The sequence below is a fragment of the Strix aluco genome, chromosome 7, assembly GCF_031877795.1.
Source record: "Strix aluco isolate bStrAlu1 chromosome 7, bStrAlu1.hap1, whole genome shotgun sequence".
Taxonomy (NCBI): Eukaryota; Metazoa; Chordata; class Aves; order Strigiformes; family Strigidae; genus Strix; species Strix aluco.
The window spans coordinates 3,473,356-3,500,078 of record NC_133937.1 but is presented as its reverse complement, the minus strand read 5'-3'; the positions used below and the strand labels follow the sequence as shown (position 1 = coordinate 3,500,078).

At 47.3% G+C, this 26,723-nt stretch overlaps 2 protein-coding genes across 6 annotated transcripts in view; one reads left to right on the top strand and one right to left on the bottom strand.

The window, feature by feature from the left end:
* MICU1 (mitochondrial calcium uptake 1) overlaps positions 1–15,273 on the bottom strand; it is a 110,479-nt gene extending 95,206 nt beyond the window's left edge. For 2 of the 3 annotated variants that reach the window (XM_074830200.1, XM_074830203.1), the window contains exons 1-3: positions 15,209–15,273; positions 13,829–13,919; positions 543–704 (exon numbers count right to left, since the gene is read on the bottom strand). In XM_074830200.1, coding sequence (XP_074686301.1) covers positions 543–703 — 161 coding nt within the window. In that variant the 5' untranslated portion in view covers position 704; positions 13,829–13,919; positions 15,209–15,273. The remainder of the gene's footprint in view (positions 1–542; positions 705–13,828; positions 13,920–15,208) is intronic. The other variant, XM_074830201.1, reaches the window with a different exon arrangement.
* A 7,924-nt stretch (positions 15,274–23,197) lies between these two features.
* The window catches only part of MCU (mitochondrial calcium uniporter), a 94,164-nt gene continuing 90,638 nt past the window's right edge, over positions 23,198–26,723 (top strand). For all 3 annotated transcript variants that reach the window (XM_074830195.1, XM_074830196.1, XM_074830197.1), the window contains exon 1: positions 23,198–23,371. In XM_074830195.1, the coding sequence (XP_074686296.1) occupies positions 23,243–23,371 (129 nt within the window). In that variant the 5' untranslated portion in view covers positions 23,198–23,242. The remainder of the gene's footprint in view (positions 23,372–26,723) is intronic.

Genomic DNA, 26,723 nt, shown 5'->3' with positions numbered 1-26,723 from the left:
GCCCTTAAAAACCAGGAAGTCCTGCGTGCAGCTACCTTACCACCAAAAGATGGACTGTGCCCTTCTGCTCCTCTGCTACATTTCACAGATGAAGCAGTCTACAGTACACAAAGAAAACCAGTTTAGGATGCCCTGGACAAGTGTGCTGTCCTTAACAGCCCTCCCAGAAGCTCAAAGCATGACATTTTCACCGAGCTTGGTCAAGTCAACCGACTTCTCTTCGCACACCACCGTACAGCACCACCACGCAAGGGGAAGCTGGGCAGCAAACCCCACCAAGGGCAAACAGCCCATGTGAGGACAGCTACAGAGGAAGACTCTTCAGCCCTGAGCTTTTTTACATCTCTGACTACTCACAGCAGCAAAGCAGCACCCCACAGCGAGTCACCAACAGCCATTCCTTCCATGCAGCAGAAGCATGACAAGCAGTAACACTTTACAAAGTCTCCCACAGATCTTAAACCCATCTGCAGGTATTACCACAGGACTAATGCAGCATGAGCCTCGGGCAAAAAAATAAAAACAAAAAAAATATATATTACCTCTGCCAAAGGAATCTGGCACTTGCTGTCGCTGCAGCTGTCCCTACGAAAGCCGCCACCACAAGCCTACGCCTGGTCCTGGGGTGATGCGCCGTCCCAAGGTAACGCCGCGAAACAGAAGACAGCCCTGCTGCAATGGGAAGAAATCGAAGGCGAAACATCCTGTCAAGTAAGAACACCACATTAGTAAAGCAACAAACAGTTTCCAGTCGTGGACTCTCACACTGATCCTCAACCAGAGATTTCCTCGCATTTTTTCTAAAATAGGAAAGTTACAGAAAATAACTGTCCCAGATGTTTATTAGCTGTTCTGAAATAGGCGTGTAACCTGTCTAATAAATAGCAAATTATGAGTATCACGCATTGGCATACACGTGGCTGACACACCTTGCTGCCATATCCCAACTCCTTACTCAGCTGCTCTTACAGCGTTTTTCAAATTCCTCTTCAGCCTTTCCCCAGCACAATTCGTTAAGAGGAAATATTTGCACTCTCCCACTCATATGCCAAGGCATGGAAGATGTAGGCAGATCTTACAAGCAACTACAGCAAATAAGCAGCATTGGCCAGAGGGAGAGACACAGCTGGATTTTAAAAGGCAAATTAAACCAAAGAACAAGCAAACCTACCAAACGAAACCCAACTCTGTTAGCTTAAATTTTGGTACGAAAAACCTACTGTTCTTAAATCACTTTTTTAGCTAGCCTGGAGCAAAACATTTATATTCCACTTGAAGTTTAGGGCAAGTTTCAAAGTGTCAAAACTCGTAAAATACAATCCATACCCTGTAACACACACAACTGTACAGAGACAAATGGGAAATCAGAGCTACAAATCTCAACATTATTACAACAGCGAAATCTGAACCGCAGAAATGTCACCTCATCACACACCAGCTACAGGAGACAAAGCAATTTTGCTAGCTCACAAGATTGAAGGCGAAGGATAAATGTTGCCTTTGAAAAAGAAAAGGTGATGCATCTTTTAGCAAAATAAAGGTTTTCTTTCTAACTGATGCAAATTCAATTTTCCAATTGCAGGGTCAGCCTTAAAAAAAAAGAAAATCGGCAACAGCATGGTAAAAGAATTCAAGGTCAACAAAAACACTGGAAGTAGAGAGCAGGGAAGCAGTGGCCCAATTTTTTCCTTTTGTTCCCCATTCTTCCTGTCCTAATCAAATATTCCCAGCCAGCAAATAACCATAGAACACAAAAATAAAGTCACATCTGTTGGTTTCTATCTGCTTTTGCAAGACTAGATGCCACTGTGCCATTCTGCTAAACCATTAACTTCCAGCAATGACAATCTTGGGACTGTTTTACACAAACACATCTCACATGTGTGGTGTGTTAGGCCATTTCAGCTATAAAGAGTTGAATATATTACCACCCTTTTCTGCCGATGAAAGCAACACGCAGCTCAGGACTTCATCATGCGAACCGGTGATGTGAACTTAGGGAGGGGAAGAGAGGAAGAGGGAGGGAAGACACATATAAAATATTCAGCAGATAATTCTGAGTGCCAGAGCTCAATATCTTTTAAGGCAAGAAGTGGTAGATGTGAGCCTGAAGGCTTCTCAGCACAATCAAGAAATAAGTAATGAGGGGAAGGAAAGCATAGATAATGAAAAATCATTAGCAAATCTCGTCAGTGATTTTTCATATCATATCTAAGGGTTTCGCACAGTCCTGGGACAAGGGAGATGGGATGGAGCACCAGCAGGTGACAGCAGGATGGGATGGAGGGGACAACGTTGCTCTTGCTGGGTAGGACAAAGCTACGGAGTGTCTGTTCCTCACCACCCCTGTTTCTGGGCAAATAGCACCAACTCTGCTGCTCACAGCTAGTGCTGTGCACAGAAGAGCATCCATTTTATATTCATCTGTGCACTATTAAAAACCTAGTTTGCAGTCGGCATTACCATTTTGTTTATTCCTTTAAAAATAAATAAGCTTAAAGTTTTAATGGAATACAGCCAGCCAACAGCGCTTATTCTATCTACTCCAGTTCTGAACAATAGAAGATTTTGTTATGAAAAGCAGCCTGTTTCAAATTTAAAATTATTTACACCCTACACAAACCTGATGTTCCCATCTCATCTCCAGGGATGAATTTGTTACATATGCAGAGAAAAATCTGAAAGTGTTATTTTCACCAAGAAGCTAATGTTGCCCTTACTTGGGTTCCCCATCCTAATTACAGCTTTATATGCATAAGATGTAATGGATAAGGAAAATGTTGCCAGCATCATTTAATCAGTCAAAATGAAAATCAAGCCTCACAGTGCTTACTTTTGAGCTCGAGGAGATTTTTACAAAATTTCAGATTGTTGGCTTTAGTACTGCATAAATGTTTGCTCTGTCTGAGCTCTAAGAAAAACTAAATTATCCTCTTTGTCCAAGTAATCTCCATCCCTGATGGTGCTGGGACATTCATCCAGACAGTGGCAATTGCCCGAGAGCGCTGGAAGCAGGCAGTTCCCATAATAACCTTAAAATAAAGAGTATCCTTATCTCAGAACAAGAAAAAAGCACTTTGGAAGCTGAATTTTCCATGCTTTCCATCTGCAATTTTACAAACTCTCATGGTTGTTTTTTTTAATTAAATCAAAAGCACCATGATATTTGGTGTGTTTTGTTAAAAGCTCCAGGCATTTAAGTCAAGATCACTTGAGAAAGCTGGTGCTTACTTTCTAAAAGATTAAAAATGAGCATCTTGCCCTAACTACAGCAATGAAAAGCTTAACACCACGATCTGCAGTATGATAAGGAATAAAGCTGAGATAAAACTACCAAGAACCGATGTGATTACAGCTTACAATAAGAAACAACATCAATTCTTGCATGATTTAATGCAATCAGTGATTTTAACAGGATGCAACTGAGTACCTCAGAGGAAAAAAAACACCTCCAAAACACTGAAAATAAAGATAAAACATAAAAGTTACCATGATGTTCCAGCATTACTGCTACAAGGAATCTGTAGATCATATTTTTGTTTCTAAGAGATAAGCCAGTCTTACCTTAAGTGCTTGCTCGGAACAGCTCTACACTTACTTCCAAAGGTCGAATTAATATCCTTGGATAAAAGAAATAGTTGGGGCTCTTTTTCAAAAAAATAATTACATATCTGCTTTTATTTACTCCACAAGATATGGGTATTATTTTTTAAGCAGAAGAGTCAACTGACAGACTTGAAAATTTAAAACAAAAAGTTCTGTTGACTGTCTCCTCCACCATTAAATACGAGCTACTCCACCAAAACCCAAACCTCAGAGCCAAACATTCAAAAAACTAAAAAACCCAACAAAAAAATCCACCTCTAATCCCAAATGCCCACCAAAAGGGATATGACAGCCCATGCTGGTACCTAGCGTGCTCTGTCTGCTTGGGCTCCACATTTTCATGCCCCAGGTCTGTGGTTTAAGCTGTGTTTCTGCCCCAGCTGCTGCAGCAGCTCCCATAGCCCTCAGGTAAGGCTCAGGGCCCTGCTCTATGGGTCCATGCAGCTGGCATGATGCAACAGCATAAAGCCTCATGTATTTGTAATTCAGCATTAAACGTGTTAGCATCTGACATCCAGGAAACCCACAAACCCATTAAGAAAGTACCGCTTCCCATCTGAGACACGACGGGCATCATTCAAACTGAGGACATCCAGATTGCTTTAAAAGAAGAAATGTAAAATTTTTTCAACAGCTATATACATTCTGCCTTGATATGGATATTTTATTTCCCCAAACAAAAATCCTCTGTCTGCTGACCTGTTTTGCAAGGAAATTCAGACAGGCTCTGTGCTTCTCCCCCCTGCCACATCCAGAGCATCAGCAGTACAGCTCTGGATTTTTTCAGTGCACGTAAGAATTGGCAAATCCCAACTCTCTCACATCCTTTTTCAGATACCCAAAAAACGAACAACAAACCTTACTCCCCTTCTTCCAGCACCCTAATTAACTGGCATTTTCAAGACTGAAAGCACTAAGTAGCCCAGCCTCAGGAAAAGGGACTTCTTTGCACTTGGGTACCCCCCAGCACTGAACTTTTTGTAGTCCTTTCTGGCAATCCACAACAGGCTCAGTTTTTAAGCTGAAACACGCTTAAAGCAGCTTTTTGATGTCGAAGCTGGCCTCAGTGCCACAAGCATGTAAGAGGGAGAACAGTAACTGAATAAGCTGATGGGTGTTTGATTTTTGATCAGAGAAGGGTTCACTGGCACTTTTTATTTGAACAATTTTACTAGGATTTGGTAAGCTTGTGCATTAGTGCAAAATGTCAAATGTAAATTTAAATGAAAAATACTGTTAGTAGTAAGATCTTCTCAAAAAAGCAATTTGCATTTATGAGGCACTGCTTAGGCATAAAAACTTCTGCAGGGACTGGCTGAGACAGTGTCACTAAGAACTGAAAAAGCTTTCCGGAGCTGTATGTTTATTCAAAAGCAAAATTTTACATCGCCAGAGCACACCAAGACATCCTGACCCAGCAGCTGCTGCAGGAAAATTCCTCACCTATTTCCCCTTCAGCCCCTGACCATCAGTTATATCTCACTTACATCAGTTATATCAGTAACGCTGGCTCCAGAAGGCGTGGGGTGCCCTGAAGTAGAGAACCAGCAGCACAAGAGCACGGGCCTCAGCTCTCCTGACTCTGTTTTCTCAAGAGGATTATTGGGAAGTGGGGAAGGAAAAATTGCAGTGGGGAAAAAGTACAACAAATAAATCCAATGGGAAGGAAAAGTCAAGACACAAGGGAAAGTGCAAAGCAATGAGGAGAGAAGTTTCACCATCAACGCCAATATAGAAATACTTAAAATAATCCAAGATACATAAATCAGGGGGGAAAAAAAACCTCTCAACATCAAACCTGCCTCCACCAAAATTAAGTTACTAATTCTGACTTTGCCTTCCCCCAGTTCTCCATACTTTCCATTTACAAACTAGTACCAGTGAGAGAGATTTGTACAAAAATAATTCATACAAAGGGTGCCCAGAGGTGGATTCCAGCTACCGAGAGATCTGGATCCACTCCTTCCCCCATTCCCAAGAGACCAAACTGCTCCTGCTCTTTTCCCCTCCCATAACTCCAAATTTTTCACCTTACCCAGTGCAATTTTCAGATAAAGGATTACTCACATTACTGAAATTATTAGCTTATTAAGACACATAAATCCGTTTTGAGAACGAAAATTAAATCTAGCAGCAAAAGTAATTTCTTCTCAGGTATGAGACTGGGGCAATATTTGACCACATTAATTTCACTAGAGACGGGAATCACATTTGTTTCAGAGCACAATTCAAACTGATGGAGAGTCTACAAAGCATCAATCGATAACACGCTGCCAGGTCTGCAGCAGAAACCTAAGCCATAGCATGGCAATTTCTTTTTAACTGTCATTGCAGTAAGCATTCACATCTTCCTAAAATCCTCAGCCCTGAAAATGCACACTTCCAAATTCTCCAGCTCTGTAACTACACCCAACCATCACTTGTCCTCCCCTTGGGGACGATCAGTGCTGTCCCTCAAACAGCCAGGATTTAGTATTAACCCTCATTCTGCTCTGAATGCAGCTGCTATTAAAGCCATACTACTGCACTTCATCACATATTTAAAAATTCAGTCTAATATTGCACTACCAACATGTTTTGGTGTTCTGCAATCACCTTGCCATTAACGTGGCTTCTGTACTATAAAGATTCACCAGGATGATATCCATTAAGACTCCATTATTTATGTCATCCTCGTCTCAGAAGTTGCTTTATTCTGCCAAATTGATCATTTAGCATCGTAAGACACAAAGTGAAAATAAACCAGCAAAACCATGGCTAGTTTGAATACTACTTATTAAACTACCACTTTTATGCACAGGTGTTCTTCTCCTCAATTTAATGCATATATCCTTACTATTAGTTATATTTAAATTAAGGAAAAGGTAGGTTTCTCTGTTACTATCAGTCGCTCTAATTCCTCCCCTATTTTTAAGCTCCACATACCCACACGTGGGCTCTCAGTGCTTGAAAACAAAAGGTCTGCTAGGAACCTGAGATCATCCTGAGATAGCGAGTACTGTCCAGAAGAAATAACCATACTTCCTTGGGCTGTACAAGTCACCCATGCGATTTCTATCAAGACTGCTGCCACAGGAGCTTTGCCTTAGACTCGAGCAAAGGGGCCAGAGAAGCATCATGAACCAAAAGCACTGCTGCACAGCGCCTAGATTAAAACAGACAAGACTGAAAATAACTTTACTGGTCTTCAGTGCTAAGTCGAGAAGACAATGCATTGTGAAGATGCACATAGGACTTTTGATTTAGCTTTAATAGAGCATTATTAGTAACCGCAACTGGATTATTCATAAGGGTGTGGGTCAGTAGCTAGCTTGGTCTTGGTCTTCCCTTAAAAGGGAGACAGGAGTTTTTACTCACTGGAGAAAGATCTTTGCCCATGTGCCTTCAAACACTTAAAGTCTGTTTAGGATAAAGGCTTTGGTGCCACCTAAAATGGCAGAAGCTCAGCAGGAACCCCAAATCTAACCTGCTAGCTGAGCCACCAGAGGACTTGTGAGCAGATGAAGCCACCACTAACTGAAGCCTTTTGAGAAACAAATAAAAAATGAGCATACCCAAACAAAATAAACCCGTTACATCTGTTACAGCAGCACTGAAAATAGCACCTTCAGCAAGAATATGTGCTTTCTACTTCCAACAGTTTACAGCAAAACACAGTAGGTTTTTAAGTGGCAACTATAATCTTCCACAGAAATGAATGCTAAATGCTGCTTTTTTCTGGTTAAAATTTTCTTTTCCCCTTCTGCCCTCAAAAGTCAGCCTACTCCTTGGGCTTTCCTACCTAGAAAACGTTACAGTAAACCCCAGCACTGACAAACTCCCTAGTATCATCTCCATAGAAGGTAGAGGTTAACTAATCGACCTATAAAAACAAAAAACAAACAAATAAAAACTTATCTCACCCCTTATTAAGGATAATGACCCTGTTTCATGAGCTACTTCCACCTTAATCAGTCTAATGTGAAATCTTATTTTTCCAAACACTATTCCCAAATCATCAGGCTGTCTTCGCAAACCAGCCACACGAGCAGCTGCACCTAAGTGGAGGCATTTTCACAGAAGGAAAGGAATTGCACTGATTTGGAGAGCAAAGTTTTATCAGAGAACTGTTGGCAGAGGCGTAGAAAACATAACACTTTTTCCTTTTTCTGTAGAAAGTTACGGCCAGCAGGAATACAGTTGCTTAATGACCTGAGTGATTTAACTTGGCTTGCACAATCTGTGTCCATGGGATGTGACCTCCCTGAGAAACTTTTGCACCAAATGGAAAGACTGTCCTTGAAGCTCCTGCCCCTTCTCCAGCCAACAGCCACCTACCGGCATGTACCTTACAATAACAAACAAAAATAAACCCTGAGGAGTTAAAGTAGATTTAAGAGGTCTTTATGGCTCACTTGGCTCCAAGAAAACTGGTGTTAATTCTTAATGAATAAACATGTGTTCCACAAGAAAATAATGCTGGAAGAGAAAAATTTAAGTAGTCTGAGGAGAAAGCAAAGGCCTCACTAGGCTGTAAAGGTGACAGTTCAGCAGGCTTGAGTTATCTGCAGATACATGTCCAACTTCAGAAAAAGAGTTTCTTTTTGGAGGTAGACAGGCAGCAGATCATCTCAGAATTTGACATGGTGAAATCTGTACCTCTTTTCCTCTCCCACAAGGAGGAAGATTTGGGAGCCCACTGAGGACTTGAGTTTCAATATCACCGTACAGAAATTTCCCCCTTTCCCGTTCTGTCTTTTAAACAGAAACATCGCCTACCCCAGCCACAGCCACTTCTTCAGAAAATGCCTCTCCTGCCCAAAGAGCCACACTTCTATTGCACATATCCAAAGACATTTTAAATAAAAATCTTACTGAAACAAACAAAGAAGTTACAGCATCTGCCTTTCATCCACCAGACAGTGATTTCTTGGGAATTCAAGAGAAGAGCACTGGTTCCCCCCAAAAAAGGAAAAGCAAATCTGAACCACTGCAGTTGCTTTTCCAGCAACACATTTCTGGATTAGCTTGAACTTCAGAGAGAAAAAAGAACATAGATAAGCCTGGCTAATGCCTTGTGCTTTTAGACCACAACCTGAGTAGCTCGTTTGGAGCATGAGAAAGCCAGCAACAAATACCCGGCTGCATCCAAGGTGACCAGGCAGATGGCACACGTGCTTACGTGCTAATCTGGAGCAAACACCCCACCAGGCAGAGGACCACAGGAGTCACAGTGCCTAAACACTACCCCCCACCACCTCCCTCCCTGCAGTCAGGAAACCAAAAAGCAAAATACCCATCAGCAGATGGAGGAGTTTTACTTGCCAGTCCACCAAAACTTCATCCAACAGAAAAAAAGGGAATTATATTAACGGAAATAGAAACCCATAGTTACAGACTAAGAGGAGGTGCAGAGAAACACCTCCAGATCTCAGTGTTGTTAGGGTTTAAACTAACAGAGTGGGGCAAACTCCCAGGCAACTCCTGTATACAGCAAGCACATACCTGGTGCACACACACACACCAGCTACTACGGTGACAGTCCTCCTGTTAAAGAAAACACCAACTGGCATAAGGCAGACACCAATTCTTGCAGATCTTCCTTGTGTCTGTATCATAGATATGATTTTAGTGAAAAGAAATGCAACTCCTCTTCTAACTCTCGAAGCAAAAATGGAAAGTTTGCATCAAACTAATGAAAACACAGATATTAAAGTGGTGGCACGTAGCACAACTAGTCTGTACAAATACCAGGTCTGATGTTGCCACAGACCAGCTCGGTCTGCATCAGAGACTGACACACTACAAATTACAAAGACACACAGATTCACAGGTCTCATGTTTCAAGCACAGTAGTGTTGCTCATCTCAAACCACGATCTTCTTTCTTGCTGTCTGCATGAGGATCTTGGGCTTCATTTCAAAGAGCTAAAAACTCTTAACAGTAAGAGAAAAACCTAAGAATGTGAGCTTGAGAGACCCTGGAGACTTAAAAGAAACCCCCCACCCCAGAGAAGCCAACTTTTTCCTGTCTAAAAAACACAGTCTGAAAACCATTTCTTTAAGCCACTGATTTGTTTTGCTGTGGTGACAATTTGTCACAGGCTGCAGGGACAGAAAGGAAACCCTGTAATGAATCAAAGGCTGTTTATGCAGAGCATTTAAGGCCACACATTCACCACTACTATAAACCAGCACAAGCAGCTGGGCTGCCCCCAGCTGCGCATTCCCACCTTGTGCTGTCCCCAGCACAAAATTCCCAGTTACAAGGATCAGCACTTTGGTTCACTCTACCCTCTCCTACCCCACATGCACAGCAGTGCCATCCCAGACAAGAGGATCTCTTCACGTGGTGGTACCGCCAGCTCTGGGCAACAGTGGGACTGCAATTAAAAGCTGCTCTCAACAGAGCTTCAATCCAGAATGCATGGAAGGAAACTCCATGGCAGGTTTCTTTGACCAAAAAAAAAATAAAAAAGTCATTGCACTCAGACAAGGTAGCAGACAAAATAACCCAGAATTTACTAGACAATGACTTTTCAGATAACGCTGCAGAAGCTGCAGGAAAAAAATGTATGATCTGAACAGTCAAGCTGTCTATTTTTTCTGTTTTATAGTATCTTAAATCTTTCACTAAGGGTCAAGTTTGCTGAAGACTTTTGGATAGTAGTATGTGCTTAGGCAGACAAAGTGCATTTCATAGAACCACAGACTGGTTAGTGTTTGAAGGGACCATAAAGATCATCTAGTCCAACCCCCCTGCCACAGGCAGGGACACCTTCCACTAGCCCAGGTTGCTCAAAGCCCCGTCCAACCTGGTCTCAAACCCTCCCAAGGAGGGGGCAGACACAGCCTCTCTGGGCAACCTGTGCCAGTGTCTCACCACCCTCACAGGGAAGAATTTCTTCCTCATATCTAATCTAAATCTACCGTCTTTCAGTTTAAAAGTGTTACCCCTCATCTTATCCCTACACCCCTGATCAAGAGTCCCTCCCCCACCTTTCCTGTAGCCCCTTTAAGTACTGGGAGGCTGCTCTAAGGTCTCCCCGCAGCCTTCTCTTCTCCAGCTGAACACCCCCAACTCTCTCAGCCTGTCCTCACAGGGGAGGTGCTCCAGCCCCCTGATCATCTTCGTGGCCTCCTCTGGACCTGCTCGAGCAGGTCCGTGTCCTTCTGATGTTGGTGCCCCAGAGCTGGACACAGCACTGCAGGGGGGGTCTCATGAGAGGGGAGTAGAGGGGGAGAATACCCTCCCTTGACCTGCTGGCCACACTGCTCTGGATGCAGCCCAGGACACAGTTGGCTTTCTGGGCTGCGAGCGCACATTGCTGGCTCATAACCAGTTTTCCATCCACTAATACCCCCAAGTTCTTCTCCACAGGGCTGCTCTCAATCCACTCCTTGCCCAGCCTGGGTTTTGCTTGGGATTGCCCCGACCCATGTGCAGGACCTTGCACTTGGCCTTGTGGAACTCCATGACATTTGCACAGACCCACCTCTCCAGCCTGTCCAGGTCCCTCTAGATGGCACATCGCTTCCCTCCAGCGTATGACCGCACCACACAGCTTGGCATTGTTGGCACACTTGCTGAGGGTGCACTCAGTCCCACTGTCCATGTCACCAACAAAGATGTTAAACAGCACCGGTCCCAACACCCACCCCTGAGGAACACCGCTCGTCACTGCTCTCCACCGGGACATTGAGCCATTGACAGCAACTCTCTGAGTGCGACCATCCAGCCAATTCCTGATCCACTGAGTGGTCCATCCATCAAATCCATGTCTCTCCGATATAGAGACAAGGATGTCATGTGGGACAGTGTCAAAAGCTTTGCACAAGTCCAGGTAGATGATGTCAGTTGCTCTTCCTTTATCCACCAGCACTGTAACCCTGTCATAGAAGGCCACCAAATTCATCAGGCACAATTTGCCCTTAGTGAAGCCATGTTGGCTGTCACCAACCACCTCTTTATTTGCCATGTTCCCCAGCAGAGTTTCCAGAAGGATCCACTTCCATGATCTTGCTGGGCACAGAGGTGAGACTGACTGGCCTGCAGTTCCCCGAGTCTTCCTTTTTTCCCTTTTTAAAAATGGGGGTTAATGTTTCTCCTTTTTCAGTCAGTGGGAACTTCACCAGACTGCCGCAACTTCTCAAATATGATGGATAGTGGCTGAGTCACTTCATTCACCAGTTCCCTCAGGACCCACAGATGCATCTCATTGGGTCCCATGGACTTGTGCACCTTAGACGGTCTCGAACTTGATCGTCCCCTACCATGGGCAGTTCTTCCTTCTTCTGGTCCCTGCTTTGCCTTCTGCAACCTGGGCGGTATGGCTGGAGCCCTTGTTGGTGAAGACTGAGGCAAAAAAAGATGTTGAGTACCTCAGCCTTCTCCAAACTCTGGGTAATCAGGTCTCCCGTTTCCTTCTGGAGAGGGCCCACATCTTCCCGATTCTTCAGATTTTACTATGAGTCCTTGCATTTCTTACGAAAACTGTCAAACACATCACCCTAAAGATATATAGCCATCCTCCCCATTAAGAAGTAGCCATGCCATCTGCAACATACCTTTCTTAAAACTGTTCTGTTTAACAAGACAAAAGTAATAATATTCTTCTCAAAGGCATACAATACTGACTACAATACTCAAAAGACCCTGGGTAACTGTTTCCTACTGAATTATCCCAAAGAACATCATCCCACCTAAAGTCACATCTCCAACAAGATACTTTTTCACTAACACCCCTGCAACATCCCAGTAGGACACACAACATCTGGAAAATTAACACTTTTTTATTGTTGTAAACAAGCATCTTCAGTCATATTGCATTGAACTGTGTTAAAATACTGTGCACCAGCAAGGCCACTGGAAACTTGGGGAGAATAAAACAAGTATTTCCATATCCCAGCTCACTCCATTTCAAAAAGTGTTACTGCAACAAGCATAATGCCATGCAACATGTTTTTAAAATGAACCTAAAACAATTGCTACAGAACTTACTTTGCTCAAGAAATGCAAAAATGGGTATTTCCACATTCTAGATCTAAACATAGCCGACGGCTCCCTCAAGTATCACCTGAAAAACGTAATGCTTATGGGATACTGCTTCAAAGCCCTTCTGAAACTTCAAATGATTTGCAAGTCTTGCAGTTTGTCCTTTTCAACTGCCTGAGGACAATGGTACAATCTCTCCTCTGAAAACACTACTGCAAGGTTACCCAGGAACCTGACCTCTCAGCCCGAGGCACAACAGGAACCAAAACAGAGAAGTTACACAAAGACTAATAAGATACAGGGAGCTCCAGAGAGCCCCCAGTAGGCAGACACTAATGATGTAAGCAAAGCACACCGTTCTTTTTCCTCCAGAGCATGAGATTTCAACTTCTTTAGTTTAGGAAGCAGAATGAGTATCACAAAAGTTTCTGCAGAAAATGGGTCATTTGGACAACAAGCCATTTCCACGAGTAAACAAAGAACAGGGGTTACATGAGCTTAAGACACACTGCTGAATATGCACATTATACTCTCTCTAACATAGCACTGAATACCAGAAAATTTAAGGGGATGGTTGTAAGCCACAGGACCCTCCACGGCCTCTTCTGGCAGCAGCTATATTGGCTAAAGAAGCTGCTGCCTGAAACTGGGGGCCACCACAACCCCCTCCAGAGCCCCAGAGGCGTGGGCAGTGATGACACTACAGCACATTTCCCTCCCACCCCTGGGCTGGCCAAAAAATGCTTTGTTGCTCCAGATGGACAAGCACACATAGTTTCAACACTTTTAGTCAGTTTTGGTTGGTTGGTTTTAAGGTGATCAAATACATCTTTACTGAGTGCATAGAAATAGCGAGTTGCATTGGGGGTTTGGTTTGGGTTTTTTTTTAATATTTTAAGAAAGTGGCACAACTGAGGTTGGGTTGACAGGGAGCTCCAGATAGCAGACTTCTTCCACAGCTCGCTCCCATGCCTGCTTCGCCCCTCCTTCCAAATCACGCAGCACTGCCAGAGGCCTTCCAACAGAAAAGTCAGCACAACTTTTCACACCGCAAAAAGGCAACCTATTTTCCTATAGCTTTAGGAAAAATCCTGGGTGAAAGCTTCTGAACAAAAATAATCCCAAACAGGGCAGATTTAAAGGTAAGTATCAGCCAGATGATTAGTTCAGCAGAGTTAAAAGTACCTGAGAGCACAGCCACAGCACGCTATGAGTTGCACCCCCCAGCAGGCAGCAATACCACCCTCACCTGTAGTGCAAACGTATTTGCTCCCAGCTTGCGGATCAAGCAGTCACAAAGAACACAGGGAATTACTTTTCAGTGATTGCAGGGCTGCGTTCTAAAAACAAAAAAGAAACATAATAAAGATTATAACTCTTTGCTGCCAGCAAGGTGATGCACACCATTTCCCTCCTGGCAGTCATGCTCTGCATATTAGTGCTTGCACGTATCAACAGCAGCACTTGCATCTCAGACTGCCCGCCAAATAAAGCCAGGAGGAGAAAAGTGGTCATGCAGCTGATTAAAAGAAAAAGAAAAGCCTTGACTTTAACTGAAGTCTGAGCTAGCACTCAGGTTTCTAAAGAAGAAAGCCTCAAAAAATCCTCCCTCGTCTGACCTCCCCACCTCTAGTCAGGAGACCCCACTAAACACATTCAGATTTACTGTCTTTCCCAAGCAGCTCATTAAACTAAAGGCAAATATGGTACACATAAATCACATTATGATAAAGATCAGGCCTTTCGCTACTCTCTGCGGTTGATTAACCCAAATTCACCCCAAAGGTTTTTCAAAAAGCAAACTGCACATCAAATACAGTTTAGCCGCTCAGTGAAGTTAAAGCTGTTTAACGAATCACTATTAAGAAAAACTACTTTGACATTAGCTATAACATACAGCAATAATTCATACAGCCCTGGCAATGCTGCGAGCAACCCCCTACAGCAACAAAATAAACGAAAACTGGGGAGCGGAGACTCAACTCCTTGCACTATGTGAGAGCTTCCCAAAACACTCCTTGCAGACCCCCCTAGGACCAAGCACGCTAGAGGGGATCCTTCCTTCTCCTGCACCTTTCCCAGCAGGAAAAGATTTATTTCTTAAGGAAGAAATTCCAGTATTACTGCAGGGGCCCGGGGGACGGAGAAGCCATAACACAGCACTCCGAACCCCGTGTGACCTGGAAAGCCCAGTTTCCCCGGGCAGCAGCAATCCCTCAGCTCCGAGGCCTGGGTCCCCCTCAGCCCTGAGTCCCCTCAGCCCTGACTCCCCCTCAGCCCTAAGTCCCCTCAGCCCTGACTCCCCCTCAGCCCTAAGTCCCCTCAGCCCTGACTCCCCCTCAGCCCTAAGTCCCCTCAGCCCTGACTCCCCCTCAGCCCTAAGTCCCCTCAGCCCTAAGTTCCCTCAGCCCTAAGTCCCCTCAGCCCTGGGCCCGCTGCGGCCCCCGCCCGAGCCCGTCTCACGGTGAGCACCCGCCTACGTGCCCACAGCCCGCTCCCGCCGGGGCGCGGGGAAGAGAAGGGCCGACCCCAGCGGAGGCGCCGCGGCCAGCTATGCCGCCCCCCGCCGACGGCTATGAAGGAGAAGACAGCCCCCCTCCTCAGCCCGGCCCGGCCCGGCCGCGCTCACCTCAGCCCGGCCGCCGGTCCCGCCGGAGCGCGCCCAGGCCCCGCCCACCGCGGCCGCGCTTCCGCGGGCGGTGGCACGCTGGGAGGGGGAGGAGCCTGAGCTGAAGGGGCGTGGTTGGGGCGGGGTATAGAGCGGGGGGGCGGGGCCTCTGTGGCGCCCGGCAGCCGTGTAGGGTCCGATGGGCCGGTGGGCGGGGCCAGGGCGGGGTCTATACGTGTGCTGGCGAGGCCCCTGACGGGAACCTATATGTGTAGGTCCTGAAATGGTGGTATAGACCGTATGGGGAGCGTTTGTAGTGCTCCTGTGTGTGAGGTCTGAGTGGCTTCTATGTAGAGCCTGGGACACCTGTATATGTGGTCTCAGGGACTTATAGATAAGGTCTGAAAAGTTTGCGTAGACGGTCTCAGAGCCCATATATATAAATCCTGAAAGGCTTGTGTATAAGGTATGCAGGGTGTATCTATAGCTCCTGAAGCACCTGTATATAGGGTCTGAGGGCTTGTGTACAAGGTCTCAGGACTTACATACAGATCCTGAAAGGGGTGTCGGGGTGTGTATGTATAGTCTGAGCAGCCTATATAAAGAAGGCCCAAAAGGGTCTATACAAAGTGTTTGAGGGGTCTATATGTGGAATCTGAGGTATCTATATGTAGGTTTAAAGCACCACTGTAAAGTGTCAAGGGTTTAAGGCAGCCATCTATAGGGTCTGCAGGGCCTGGAAGCCCTTGGCCATTTCTGCCATACCCTATTGAATCTCCCCAGTTTGCAACAGGTAATTCTCTCCCTCCAGGCAAACACCTCACATGCCAGAGGGGCTCCCCACTCGCCCACCTCCATACCTGGAGCAGACAGGTGATGGAGGTGCCCTCAGCACTGGAAAGTGTACTGAGAGATCTACAAACCCAGCCCAGGAAGGAGAAGGGAGCTCTTCCATCACTATAGAAATGCAGAAAAATTGATTTTTCAGGCGTAATCACCTAAACTGCAAGTTCTTTACCAGTACATCAGATGAACTGCTGTCTCTTGCCTTTTTTTCCCTCCCTGGCATATCTGGTTGAGCATTTCCATGTGTTTCCAATGATAGTTCACTTTAAAAAAGGAAGGGATTATCTCGTGAGCCATGTGTCTCGTGAGCAGGTAATTCTGCGGGATCCAGAGCAGTTGCTGTCTCCAGACCTGCGGCAAGGAGAGCCAACACTGCTGTAGTGCAGCACGGCCTGAATTAGCAATGAAATAGAAATCATGGCCTCCAAGCTGTGCCTGCAAGCCTGGCCAGGCAGTATTAACCATGTCCTCCTATTTCTGCATGAGTTTCTTCCCTAGGCTATTGAATTTACAAACAAAATCTTCATGGGAGGGTTTATTTTTCCTATTGACCATAATATTTACAAAACACTAGGGGAAATATTTCCACTGAGCTGCCAGCTTGACACTTCCCATCACAACAAACTTATCACGTACTGGGGATGGCAGAGAAGGGCTCAGGATGATGCCTGTTGGTAGGAAACCCTCTCCTTAATCAAGATAGAAAAGATATCTGGGCCCCACTGCTGCTGTGAGAGCATGTCCTTCATACTGCCTACAGCAGCTCCTTCCCAAATGGAAGGTGCTGCCTGCTGCTGGAACACACACCCATGGACTCTGGGTGGAGAAAAGCAGTGTGAGAGGAGAAGGAAGGAAGGAAGGAAGGAAGGAAGGAAGGAAGGAAGGAAGGAAGGAAGGAAGGAAGGAAGGAAGGAAGGAAGGAAGGAAGGAAGGAAGGAAGGAAGGAAGGAAGGAAGGAAGGAAGGAAGGAAGGAAGGAAGGAAGGAAGGAAGGAAGGAAGGAAAAGAAAGAAAGAAAGAAAAAGAAAGAAAGAAAGAAAGAAAGAAAGAAAGAAAGAAAGAAAGAAAGAAAGAAAGAAAGAAAGAAAGAAAGAAAGAAAGAAAGAAAGAAAGAAAGAAAGAAAGAAAGAAAAAGAAAACAAGTAACAATTGATAGGACAAGAAGAAATCTCCTCAAGTTCGTCCAGGAGATGTTTAAATTGGATATTAGGAAAAATTTCTTCACCAAAAAGGTTGTCAAGCGTTGGAACAGGCTGCCCAGGGAAGTGGTTGAGTCACCATCCCTGGGGGTATTTAAAAGACATGTGAATGTGGCGGTTAGGGACGTGGTTTAGTGGCAGTGTTAGGTTAACCATTGGACTTTATGATCTTAAAGGCATTTTCCAAGCTAAATGATCCTATGATTCTATGAAAGAAGAAAGAAAAGAAAAGAAAAGAAAAGAAAAGAAAAGAAAAGAAAAGAAAAGAAAAGAAAAGAAAAGAAAAGAAAAGAAAAGAAAAGAAAAGAAAAGAAAAGAAAAGAAAAGAAAAGAAAAGAAAAGAAAAGAAAAGAAAAGAAAAGAAGAAGGAAGGAAGGAAGGAAGGAAGGAAGGAAGGAAGGAAGGAAGGAAGGAAGGAAGGAAGGAAGGAAGGAAGGAAGGAAGGAAGGAAGGGAGGGAAGATTACATGGGCAGCACATTTCCATGTGAAACACTGCCTGCAGTGGTTTTGTCTTCTACCAACAAATATGAAGACACCTAAATCCCGGATGCAGTGTCCCATCCTTCATTCCCTGAAGCCAGTGCCCAAACCAGCACTGGTGGCGGAGCTGGGAGGGTGTGCAGGGGCAGAGGGGACCCTACGGAGGAGCAACAGCTGCTGCAGGCCGGTGGTGATTTCAACATCAAAAATCCCTGGGAGGCTCATGCTGCTGTTTCAGCTCCATCTCTGAAAACACCTTAATTTCTTATTTGGGGTGCTTTGGCACCCCAGGAAATCTGGCATCTCCTTTTTATGAAAACAAATGCAATGGCAAACGCCTCTGAGAAGAAGCAGGCAGCAAGGCAGCCATGGTTTTATTCAATTCATACTTCCAGGGCCTTTGCCCCACATATGTAGGGCAGGGACCTCCCAGCAGGGTCAAACACCTCGACAAGCCCTGGGGCTTGTTCGGGCTTGGGGAGACCCTACAACAACACGGGGGTCTGGCAGGAGTGTATCTCTCCCACAGCACCCACCTTCTAAGGGCGATGGTTTCTACCCAGAGATGCAAAACGTGATAAACCTTTTTATGCAGAGGAAAGCAGCACCAAGGGCATCACACCAGCTCAGCAGTGCCGTGATTTCATTTAATCTCATGCACTAATAAGATTTAAATTCAGGAAAGTGTGTGGCTGAACACCTCGCCCCTAAGGGGTTTTTTTGAACAGCTAAGATGGAAATGAGCCACCTCAAAAATAAATGTGGCTGGGTGTCATCGGTGGCCAGGATTTGGGGGAGTAAGAGTTGCTTCCCCAGGATAGAGTCCCCATCCCGAACAGTTCCCATGGCAATGGGGGAACACCGTATTTTTTAGCTATCTCTGAGATGGGACAGCCCCAAAATGTAAACTTGGAGGCTAATTTTTGAACCGAAGGAGGGACCCCATCAAAGCCAGTGGAGGGATGCTATTTTCTCTGGGGTTGTGGGTGGGTGCATCAGCTGCTGCGGCTGTGCCCGGCAGCTCAGGAATGGGATGGCAGCAGGAAGGAAAAATGAGAAAGGCACGCCTGGGTCATGTGCGCCTTGGCATCTAGATCAGAGGGAGGATTCACTGCTGGGAAGGCTAATTTTAGATATTTTAATTTTAGTTGCTTCCAGATGCCTCTTAGGTTGGCTTTCTTCAGGCTTTAATGAACCCCCCATTAAAAAATACTTTTTCTGGAGGCATAAATAGACAGTGATTGCTCTTCATGAACACGGGAGGCTGCTGAATCCTGCCGCTGCCCTCCTGCAGTGAAAACACTACAGGGATTTCTAGGATGAACCTTTTGGTGAGGGTTAAGGTGATGCCAGAGACTTGGAGGGATGACTGCGGGGCTACGCAGCGGGTGCTGCGGGTCACTGCAGCGGCACACGGTGGTCCGGCCATCTCCAGTGAGGATGCCGGACCCTGAAAGGAGATGAGAGGAGAATACACCACAGTGAGCTAATGCCAACGTGTTTGGGTAATTCGGAGTTTACGGACAAGGTGCCGTGATGGGACAAAGACCATCATCCTGCCCAGCCCAGGGGCATTTCCCCATCATATCTTATTGGTCTGTGAGCAGCCGTTGCGGTGCTCAGCTTACAGAAAATGGGCAGCACTGTTCCTGTATCAGCAGGTAGACTCTGCTCCCCTATCTCAGGGCTGTGCTCTGCAATCTGCATTAGTCTGAAAGCACCAACCTTTTCTCTAAATAAAAGGAGGTAAGATGCACTTGAACCCAGTATCCTCCTGAATTTCCTCATCCATCCACACCTGATGTACCTGCAACATTTTGCACGTGTCACAACCCTGGACATCTATAGGAATAAAATAGGGTAAATCCTAAATTTAAATAACACAAAGAAAGTGATGAGCCTGTAGACTATGAGACCATTTGGGGTTTTTCTGTTCCTAGCTGGCTTATTTAATCTAAGCACACTGGGGCTTGCTCAGGTCTGAGCCAAAGTGTTGGGTTTGCCTATGGCTCATCGCACACTTGCTTTCTCTTAAATCAGTATTTTGTTTGCAGGAGGACGGCGTCCATGCCTTTGTCGGCAGTGTCAGGATGGTTAATGGGGGTTTGAGGCTTTAGCTTTCCACTTCAGTCTTTCCCACGGCAATAATATTAATTGGAAATGCTGGTGTGCTTTTCCCCATAAATTTTTCTCAGGAACAGCTTTCCAATATTCAGCCAGCTGTAATTATAAGCACCAGGAGAAAGCTTTATTAAGTATATTATTTTATTTAAGTTTTTCAAGAGTGGAAGATGCTTCTAGCAGCGTTCCGGGAGCTATTCAACCTAAAAAGACAGGGTTTCATTTTAGTGCCAATATCCTCACCCCTTTCGCCCCCTGCACTCTTGAGAAGCTGTTCCCTGCTGGCTTGTATAATTGCACGGGGTATTGATCTCAGGGCTTGCGTTTAATTCCCACTTCTATGCTTTCTAATGGGTGCCCACATGCTCAGCACAGATTTGCTAACAAATTATTGGCCTTTCTGCTGCCCTTGGCCTTTGCTCACAGCCTGTCTTCCCCCACCTCTGTCAAATACTGCCTGGGAATGTTTAAACTCTGCCTAAAATATGACTTCAGGTGAACACTTCCAGTTCCTCTTTAAATAGAAACAAATACCTAAATATATATGAGTGGCTGGAGGAGTAGGGAATGGGAGAGAGCAGCTGGGGCAGGTCTGGTGGCCCAGGGTCTGCTGGACGTGCCTGTCCCTGCCCTCCACTGGAGCTGCCAACACTGAGCCCTGGTAGGGAGCCCCATGGGGGAGGGCAGTATGGGCTCACCCTAAACATATCTCTGCTCACCCAGCCAAAAAAAAAAGCATTGGGTTGGGTAGTTTATGGCGTGAAGAGGTGGCTCTGCCCCAAAGCACTGCTGGGGCTGCATCCTCTGCCCTCCCTGGGACCTTCCCCATTCTGGGGACTTCCTTCCTCCCCCTTTCCTGCCTTTCTAATCTCTGTTTTCCAGCTCCTCCCGGCTGCATTAACCCCAGTTTTGCCATTTTGAGGCTTTTAATCCCATTGTGTGGGGACACTGCAAACTGTAATGGGGAGAGGCTGGTGTCCCTGGAGAGGAACACCCCAGCTGTGGTCCATGAGGCTGCTCTTCAGCCACAATGTGTGCAGGAGCATCCTCCAGTGTGGATGATCCTGGGATCATTGCAGAGGGGTGCACTGCACAAAATCCTTATTTTAAAGCCTTTTTCCTGCTGCTATCAGTCTTCAATGGGAGATACAATGAGCAGGGGCTGAGCAAAGGTTTGATCCAATCTGAGCAGTGGAGCTCAGAGCAGCTGCTGCAGTAGGTCTCCTTGATCTTGCAAGAAAAAGCAAATAATTATTGGAGTGCTAAACACGCTACACTGGAAAGACTGTAGGTCAATCCTTCCAGAAGGACACAGTTGAGGTGACAGCTTCAACCACGTTTTCCCAACCAACAGAGAAGGAAGGGAAAATCCATCCCTGTGGGAAAACCCAGCCAGAAATGAGGACTGAGGTGGAGGATTGGTCAGGGATGAGCTGTGTGGCTCCAAAATGACGTTGCTTGGGGAAAAGCTGAGAACAACCCTTCAGCATCTGAGTGGATGCGAAGGCAGGGTTTGGGGAAGGCAGTACTGGAAGGAGGAGGGCACCGGTGTGTTGTGGTGGTGTGGGTGATGGCTGAAGCACATCTGTATCACCCCATCACCTGGTCATGCTCCCCTCTGTATTTTTAGAAGGTCTTGGTGGCAAACAGGGGTGGTAAAGAATAGCCTCTCTCAGCCTCTCAGTCTCTCAGCCTGTGTGTTCCTGATGCTTTTGGCAACCTCCAGCCTTGTCAGAGTTTTCTCCCCATTAATCTCCAGCGAGTCGCTTTTCCTGAGCATCATCCCCTCCTCACTTCCCAGGAGAAGGTGCATCCGGGTTGCTCCATGCAGTGAGGACCCAGGCTCCTCGACTTCAAAAAATAATAATAATACGGGATCCCAGCTGCTTTTAAGCCAAGGCAGTTTGTTTCAGTCCCAGCCATTACAGTATTGCTGCACATGGGGACTGCTTGCGCATTAATATTTTTTAAAGCTCCATTTCTAACAAGAAATTCTGGGGCCACTTCCAGTATTAAAAACGATAGGCTTGTCTCCCTTCTGGACTATTCCTTCCCAGGAATTAAAAAGGAGCCGCCGGCAGTATTGTAACAACTCCCAGGCTGAAGGGAAAAGTCTTTTCTAAGAAAAATAATCCAAGTAAATCACCTTTCAAGAAACAACTGAGCACCTATTGCTTGTTTAGCCCAGATGCTCCAAGGTCTACACCGGTGGCCCAGCCCACCACGTATGCAGGTACATCTTTCACTCTGCAATATATATATACTTTTTTTTTTTTGATCACCCACTTTTTATACCATTCATTGAAACTACCATGGGGGGGGATGCTGGCTTGGCCCGGCACCCCAGATCCCTGCATCTCCCCCACGGTGCATCCCCAGGGTGGAGCCTTTGAGGCCTTCCTTGTTGCACCCTGTCACCCTGCACCCCCTCCCTGGTGCACACTCTCCCTTGGTGCACCCCATCTTTCCGCACCCCCTCCCTGGTGCACCCTCTCCCCTGGTGCACCCCATCTCCCCGGTACACTTCATCTCCCTGCACCCCTCCCCAGTGCACCCCCTCCCTGGTGCACCCCATCTGGCCGGTGCGCCCCATTTCCTCGCACCCCCTACCCGGTGCACCCCGTGCCCTTGTACACCCCATCTCCCCGGTGCACCCCATCTCCCCGCACCCCTCCCTGGTACACCCCATCTTCCCGTTACACCCCATCTCCCCGGTGCACCCCATCTTCCCGTTACACCCCATCTCCCCGGTGCACCCCCTGCCCTGGTACACCCCATCTCCCCGGTACACCCCATCTTTCCGGTACACCCTCTGCCCCGGTACACCCCACCTCCCCGGTACACCCCATCTCCCTGGTACACCCCATCTCCCCGCACCCCTCCCTGGTACATCCCATCTCCCCGTTACACCCCATCTCCCCGGTGCAACCCCTGCCCTGGTACACCCCATCTCCTCGTTACACCCCATCTCCCCGGTACACCCTCTGCCCCAGTACACCCCACCTCCCCGGTACACCCCATCTCCCCGCACCCCTCCCCTAGCGGACGCTCTCTTGGCCCCGCCCCCGTACTGGCCCCGCCCCCGGTGTGACCCCGCCCCTCCCCTCCGGCCCCGCCCCGCGCGCCCCTGCTGAGGAGTTTCCCTACCCTCTAGCCCGCGCGCGGCCCCGCCCACCGCCGGGGAGGGAACGCAGCGACCAATCGCCTCTCCGGGCCGGGCATGCTCGCGGCGCTGATTGGCGGCCCCGGCCTGGCTTGACGAGCCCCGGGCCGGCGAAGGGGACGCTCCGATTGGCCGCCGCCGCAGGCCGGCCCCGCCCCGCCGCTCCCCCCCCCCCCCCCCCCCCCTCCCGCCCGGGCGGCAGCAGCAACCGCCGCCGTCGCAGCGTGAGGCGGCTCCAGCGGCGCGATGGCGGCCACGGCGGGCAGATCGCTGCCGCTCCTCCTCTGCCGCCGCCCCGCCGCGCTGACGGCGGCCGGTTGCTTCCCGGCGCTGGGGCGGCGCCGCCAACAGCAGCAGCAGCAGCGACACCGGACGGTGAGTGAGGCGGCAGCCGTGCCCTTCAGGCGGCGGCCGGCTGAGGCGGGCGCGGTGCCGGCAAGCGGCGGGCGGCGGAGGGGGGGGCCCGGCTTCCCTCTCTGCCCCGTTCCCCGGGAGGTGGCGGCCCCCGGCCGGGCGGCCGCGCCTTAGCGCCGTCGCCGGGCGAAACTTGAGCGCGGCGGGCGGCGGCAGCCGAGCCCCCGGCCGCGCTCCGGCAGCGGGCAGCTCCCCGCTCCTCCTGCCGCCGCTCTGCCCCGGGAACAAGCGATCCCGCCTCGGGCCGTGCCGGCTTTTTCCCCGCCTCTTTCCGGAGGGCGCGGGAGCGGCCCGGCGCAGCCCGCGGTTACCGGGGATGGGCTCCCGGGGCGGGGGTCGGGTCCCGGCGGGTCGCGGCCGCCAGGTGGCGCGCGGGGCCGCCGGGAGCCGGGGGGGGCGGGGGGCGGCAGCTCCGCCGGGGGTGGTGGCGGCGGCGACGGCGGGGGGAGCAGCATCAGCCCGGGGCACGGGCGGGAGACGGCCCTCGCAGTGCCCTGCCGATCTTCGACTTCGCTTTTTTAATTTTTAATTTGTTTTCCTTTTTTTTTTTGTTGGTTTTTTTTGCCGCCCCCCCTCAAGGTCAGGCAGGGGAGAGGCACTCGGGGGGCTCCCCGAATCCGCTCCGGGGCGGTGTCATCCAGGTTGGTGCGGCTGGGGTGGGGTGGGGGGGACAACAAAATGCCAGTTTTTGGTTGCTTCCCCTGCAGAAGCAGCGTGCTTAATGGCTCTGACAGAAAAGAGAAGACTCGCAGCACATGCGTTGCTTACTATGTGTCTTAGGGTGGAAAAAAACTGTAAAGGCAGCAGGTTGCGTCTTGAAGCTCGAGAGATTTGCTAAAAATACCGGGAGGTTTTTCTCTTTTTAAACTAAGGGAACAGTATGTAACCGTGGGATATTCTTCTAGCTTTTGCCACAATCTGTTTTATTGGTGCCTATAAAAAAAGCTGCCGTTGGAGGTGTGCACCTGTCGCTCACTTGTTGTTTTGCTGAAGCAACTAATCGCGAAACTACCTAAAGCCACTGAAATCGTGTATTAATCGGGTGATGGAGCAGGGCTCTGAGCTCCCCTGGAAAAGCAGCTGTAACGCTGGGTCCCCAGGGTACTGTTTAATGAGCAGCTAAGCATTTGTGCCTTATATTTTCAGGGTGCTGGTAGTTCCTCTGCCGGCGTCGGTATGTTTTCATAGCGATGGGATGCCAGAGGTTCTGTTGGTATCGAGTGTCTCAGTTGCATCAGTCCCATATTTGCAGTGCGACTGTTCACATGTGTGAAGTGTGACTTCTGCAGTATTGACTTCAGACTTTGTAAATACCAACTTGCCAAGTGAGGCCGCCGGTACCCTGGACTCTGTCCAGGTGTGGAACAGCCTTTTCAGTTTTCATAATTATTATTTGAGTTGTTTCTTTTGGCAGTCTGGCCCAGAAAATAGTAAATTACTCATCTAAATTTAAGTTGACCTTTGTGATTAATTGAACAGAGACTCAGATTCATGCTTGATTCCACTAATCGGGCTAAGCGTAGCAGTAAACGTGCAAGAAGATTAAAACCAACCATAAAAACATGTCCTGAATCTCTTCAGTTTGTCTGGGATACTTTGCTGTCTCTGTGGCCCAAGCTGAGCGGACACTGCTGACATGGGGGCACGCTCGGGAACATGCTAAAATCATACTGTCAAAGCTGTCTCCTTCAGGTGCTTGGGGAAGGAGAAGGGTTTTGCTTGTGTCCTGTGGACTGATGATTAGAAAGCTCTTCTGGCTTTAGTACTGGTTGGGTTATGCTGTTTGATTTCTGGCAGCTTGACTGTTGGCTATTTGTGGTGTTGCAGTGATTAGTTTTTGGGGGTTTTCTTCTTTTCAATAGGGAGTGTGTACACAAGTTGGTTTAGGAGGTGTTGAATGGTGAAGTGTCCCTGTGAACCTAGTGATGGGGTGGAAGCTTGCTGTGAGCAGTTTTGGACCCGGGATCTAACTGTTCCTTTTGACAGCATCTGTAATGTGCCTATTGATCTCACAGAAAAGATGAGCTATCCTTTCCATCGTGCTGCACTTGAGAAACTATGTGGACCACTGGGAGAGAGTAGAGACCCGAGAGCTGCCAAATCCTAGAATATATGTTCTCCAAGGAGAAATTACAGGAACTGGAGCTCTTCATAATAAAGAGAAAATCAGAAAAAGATAGCTGCAAAGAGGAATCAGAAAAACAGAAAATCTGTGTAGGGTAGGAGAAGAAGGAATGGGCTTACAGAGTGAGAAGAGGGATTTGGTTAGGTGCTGGGAATCTTTTTACGGACAGTAAGAGGAGTGAAATGCTGAATTATTTCCTGGGAAGGCTGTTGAATCTTCATTATCGGAGGTGGTTAGGGTCACATCAACTGGTTATTGCTGATAAACAATTCATCCTGCTCTTTGATAGAACTGCAGCTTTTTGATGCTATAGGTTATATTAGGAAATAGGTAGAAAGAGTTTGTGTAGTATAGGTGTAATTAATAGAATGATTATATTAGGTATGTCTGTGCAGTATTGTTTAATAAATACAATAAATTCTACTTGGTTACTTCTCAGACTGGCTGATTTCTAGCAGAGGTGATAAATTGGCTTTCTTGAAATAGGGGGGAAATTCTAAATGGTCTTATGGATGAGTTCTTTCAAAAGGGATATAAGTTGTGCTGGAAGACCCTGGACCAATTGACCTGACTGCTGTGAGAGGACAGTACTTTAAAACAAGCAAACAAACAAAAACCCTCCAGATGGGTAAAGTGTAAAGAATGAGGCTGTGATAACATCAAACAGTAGAGAGGGCAAGGAGGTCCGAACTCTTGAGTAAATACCTGGTTTATGAAGGGTCAGGTGGGAATACAGTAATATTGGGAGACACAGGGCTTAAGTGAAGCATTCACAGCTTGCTTGAGAGTTTTGAAACCTGAGAGAGTTGGGAAAGGTCAGCAGGCTCTAGCATGTAGATGTGGGGTTTTGGATGAGACAATGAGCCTTCATGTTCTGTCCTACCTGAACAGTATCACAGGGTGTGAGAGATCCTGGGACGAGGGTGCAGAAAATTTGAATGGGAAATTCACTTATTGATCTAGGAATAGGAAGAAGCAGGCAGGAGGAAGTGTTTACTGATATTTGTGAATTTTCCCTCTGAAAGTGGTGATGTTGTGCCTCGCAGGATGACTGTGCAGGGTAAGGAGAGAGCCAGTTGGCATAACCATGTAGGAAGTGGGGCTGGAACATCCATAGCGTTGGAAGAATATGACAGAACTGAATAAATGGATTTAGAACAGAAGTATCAGAGGTTGTATCTCTTTTCA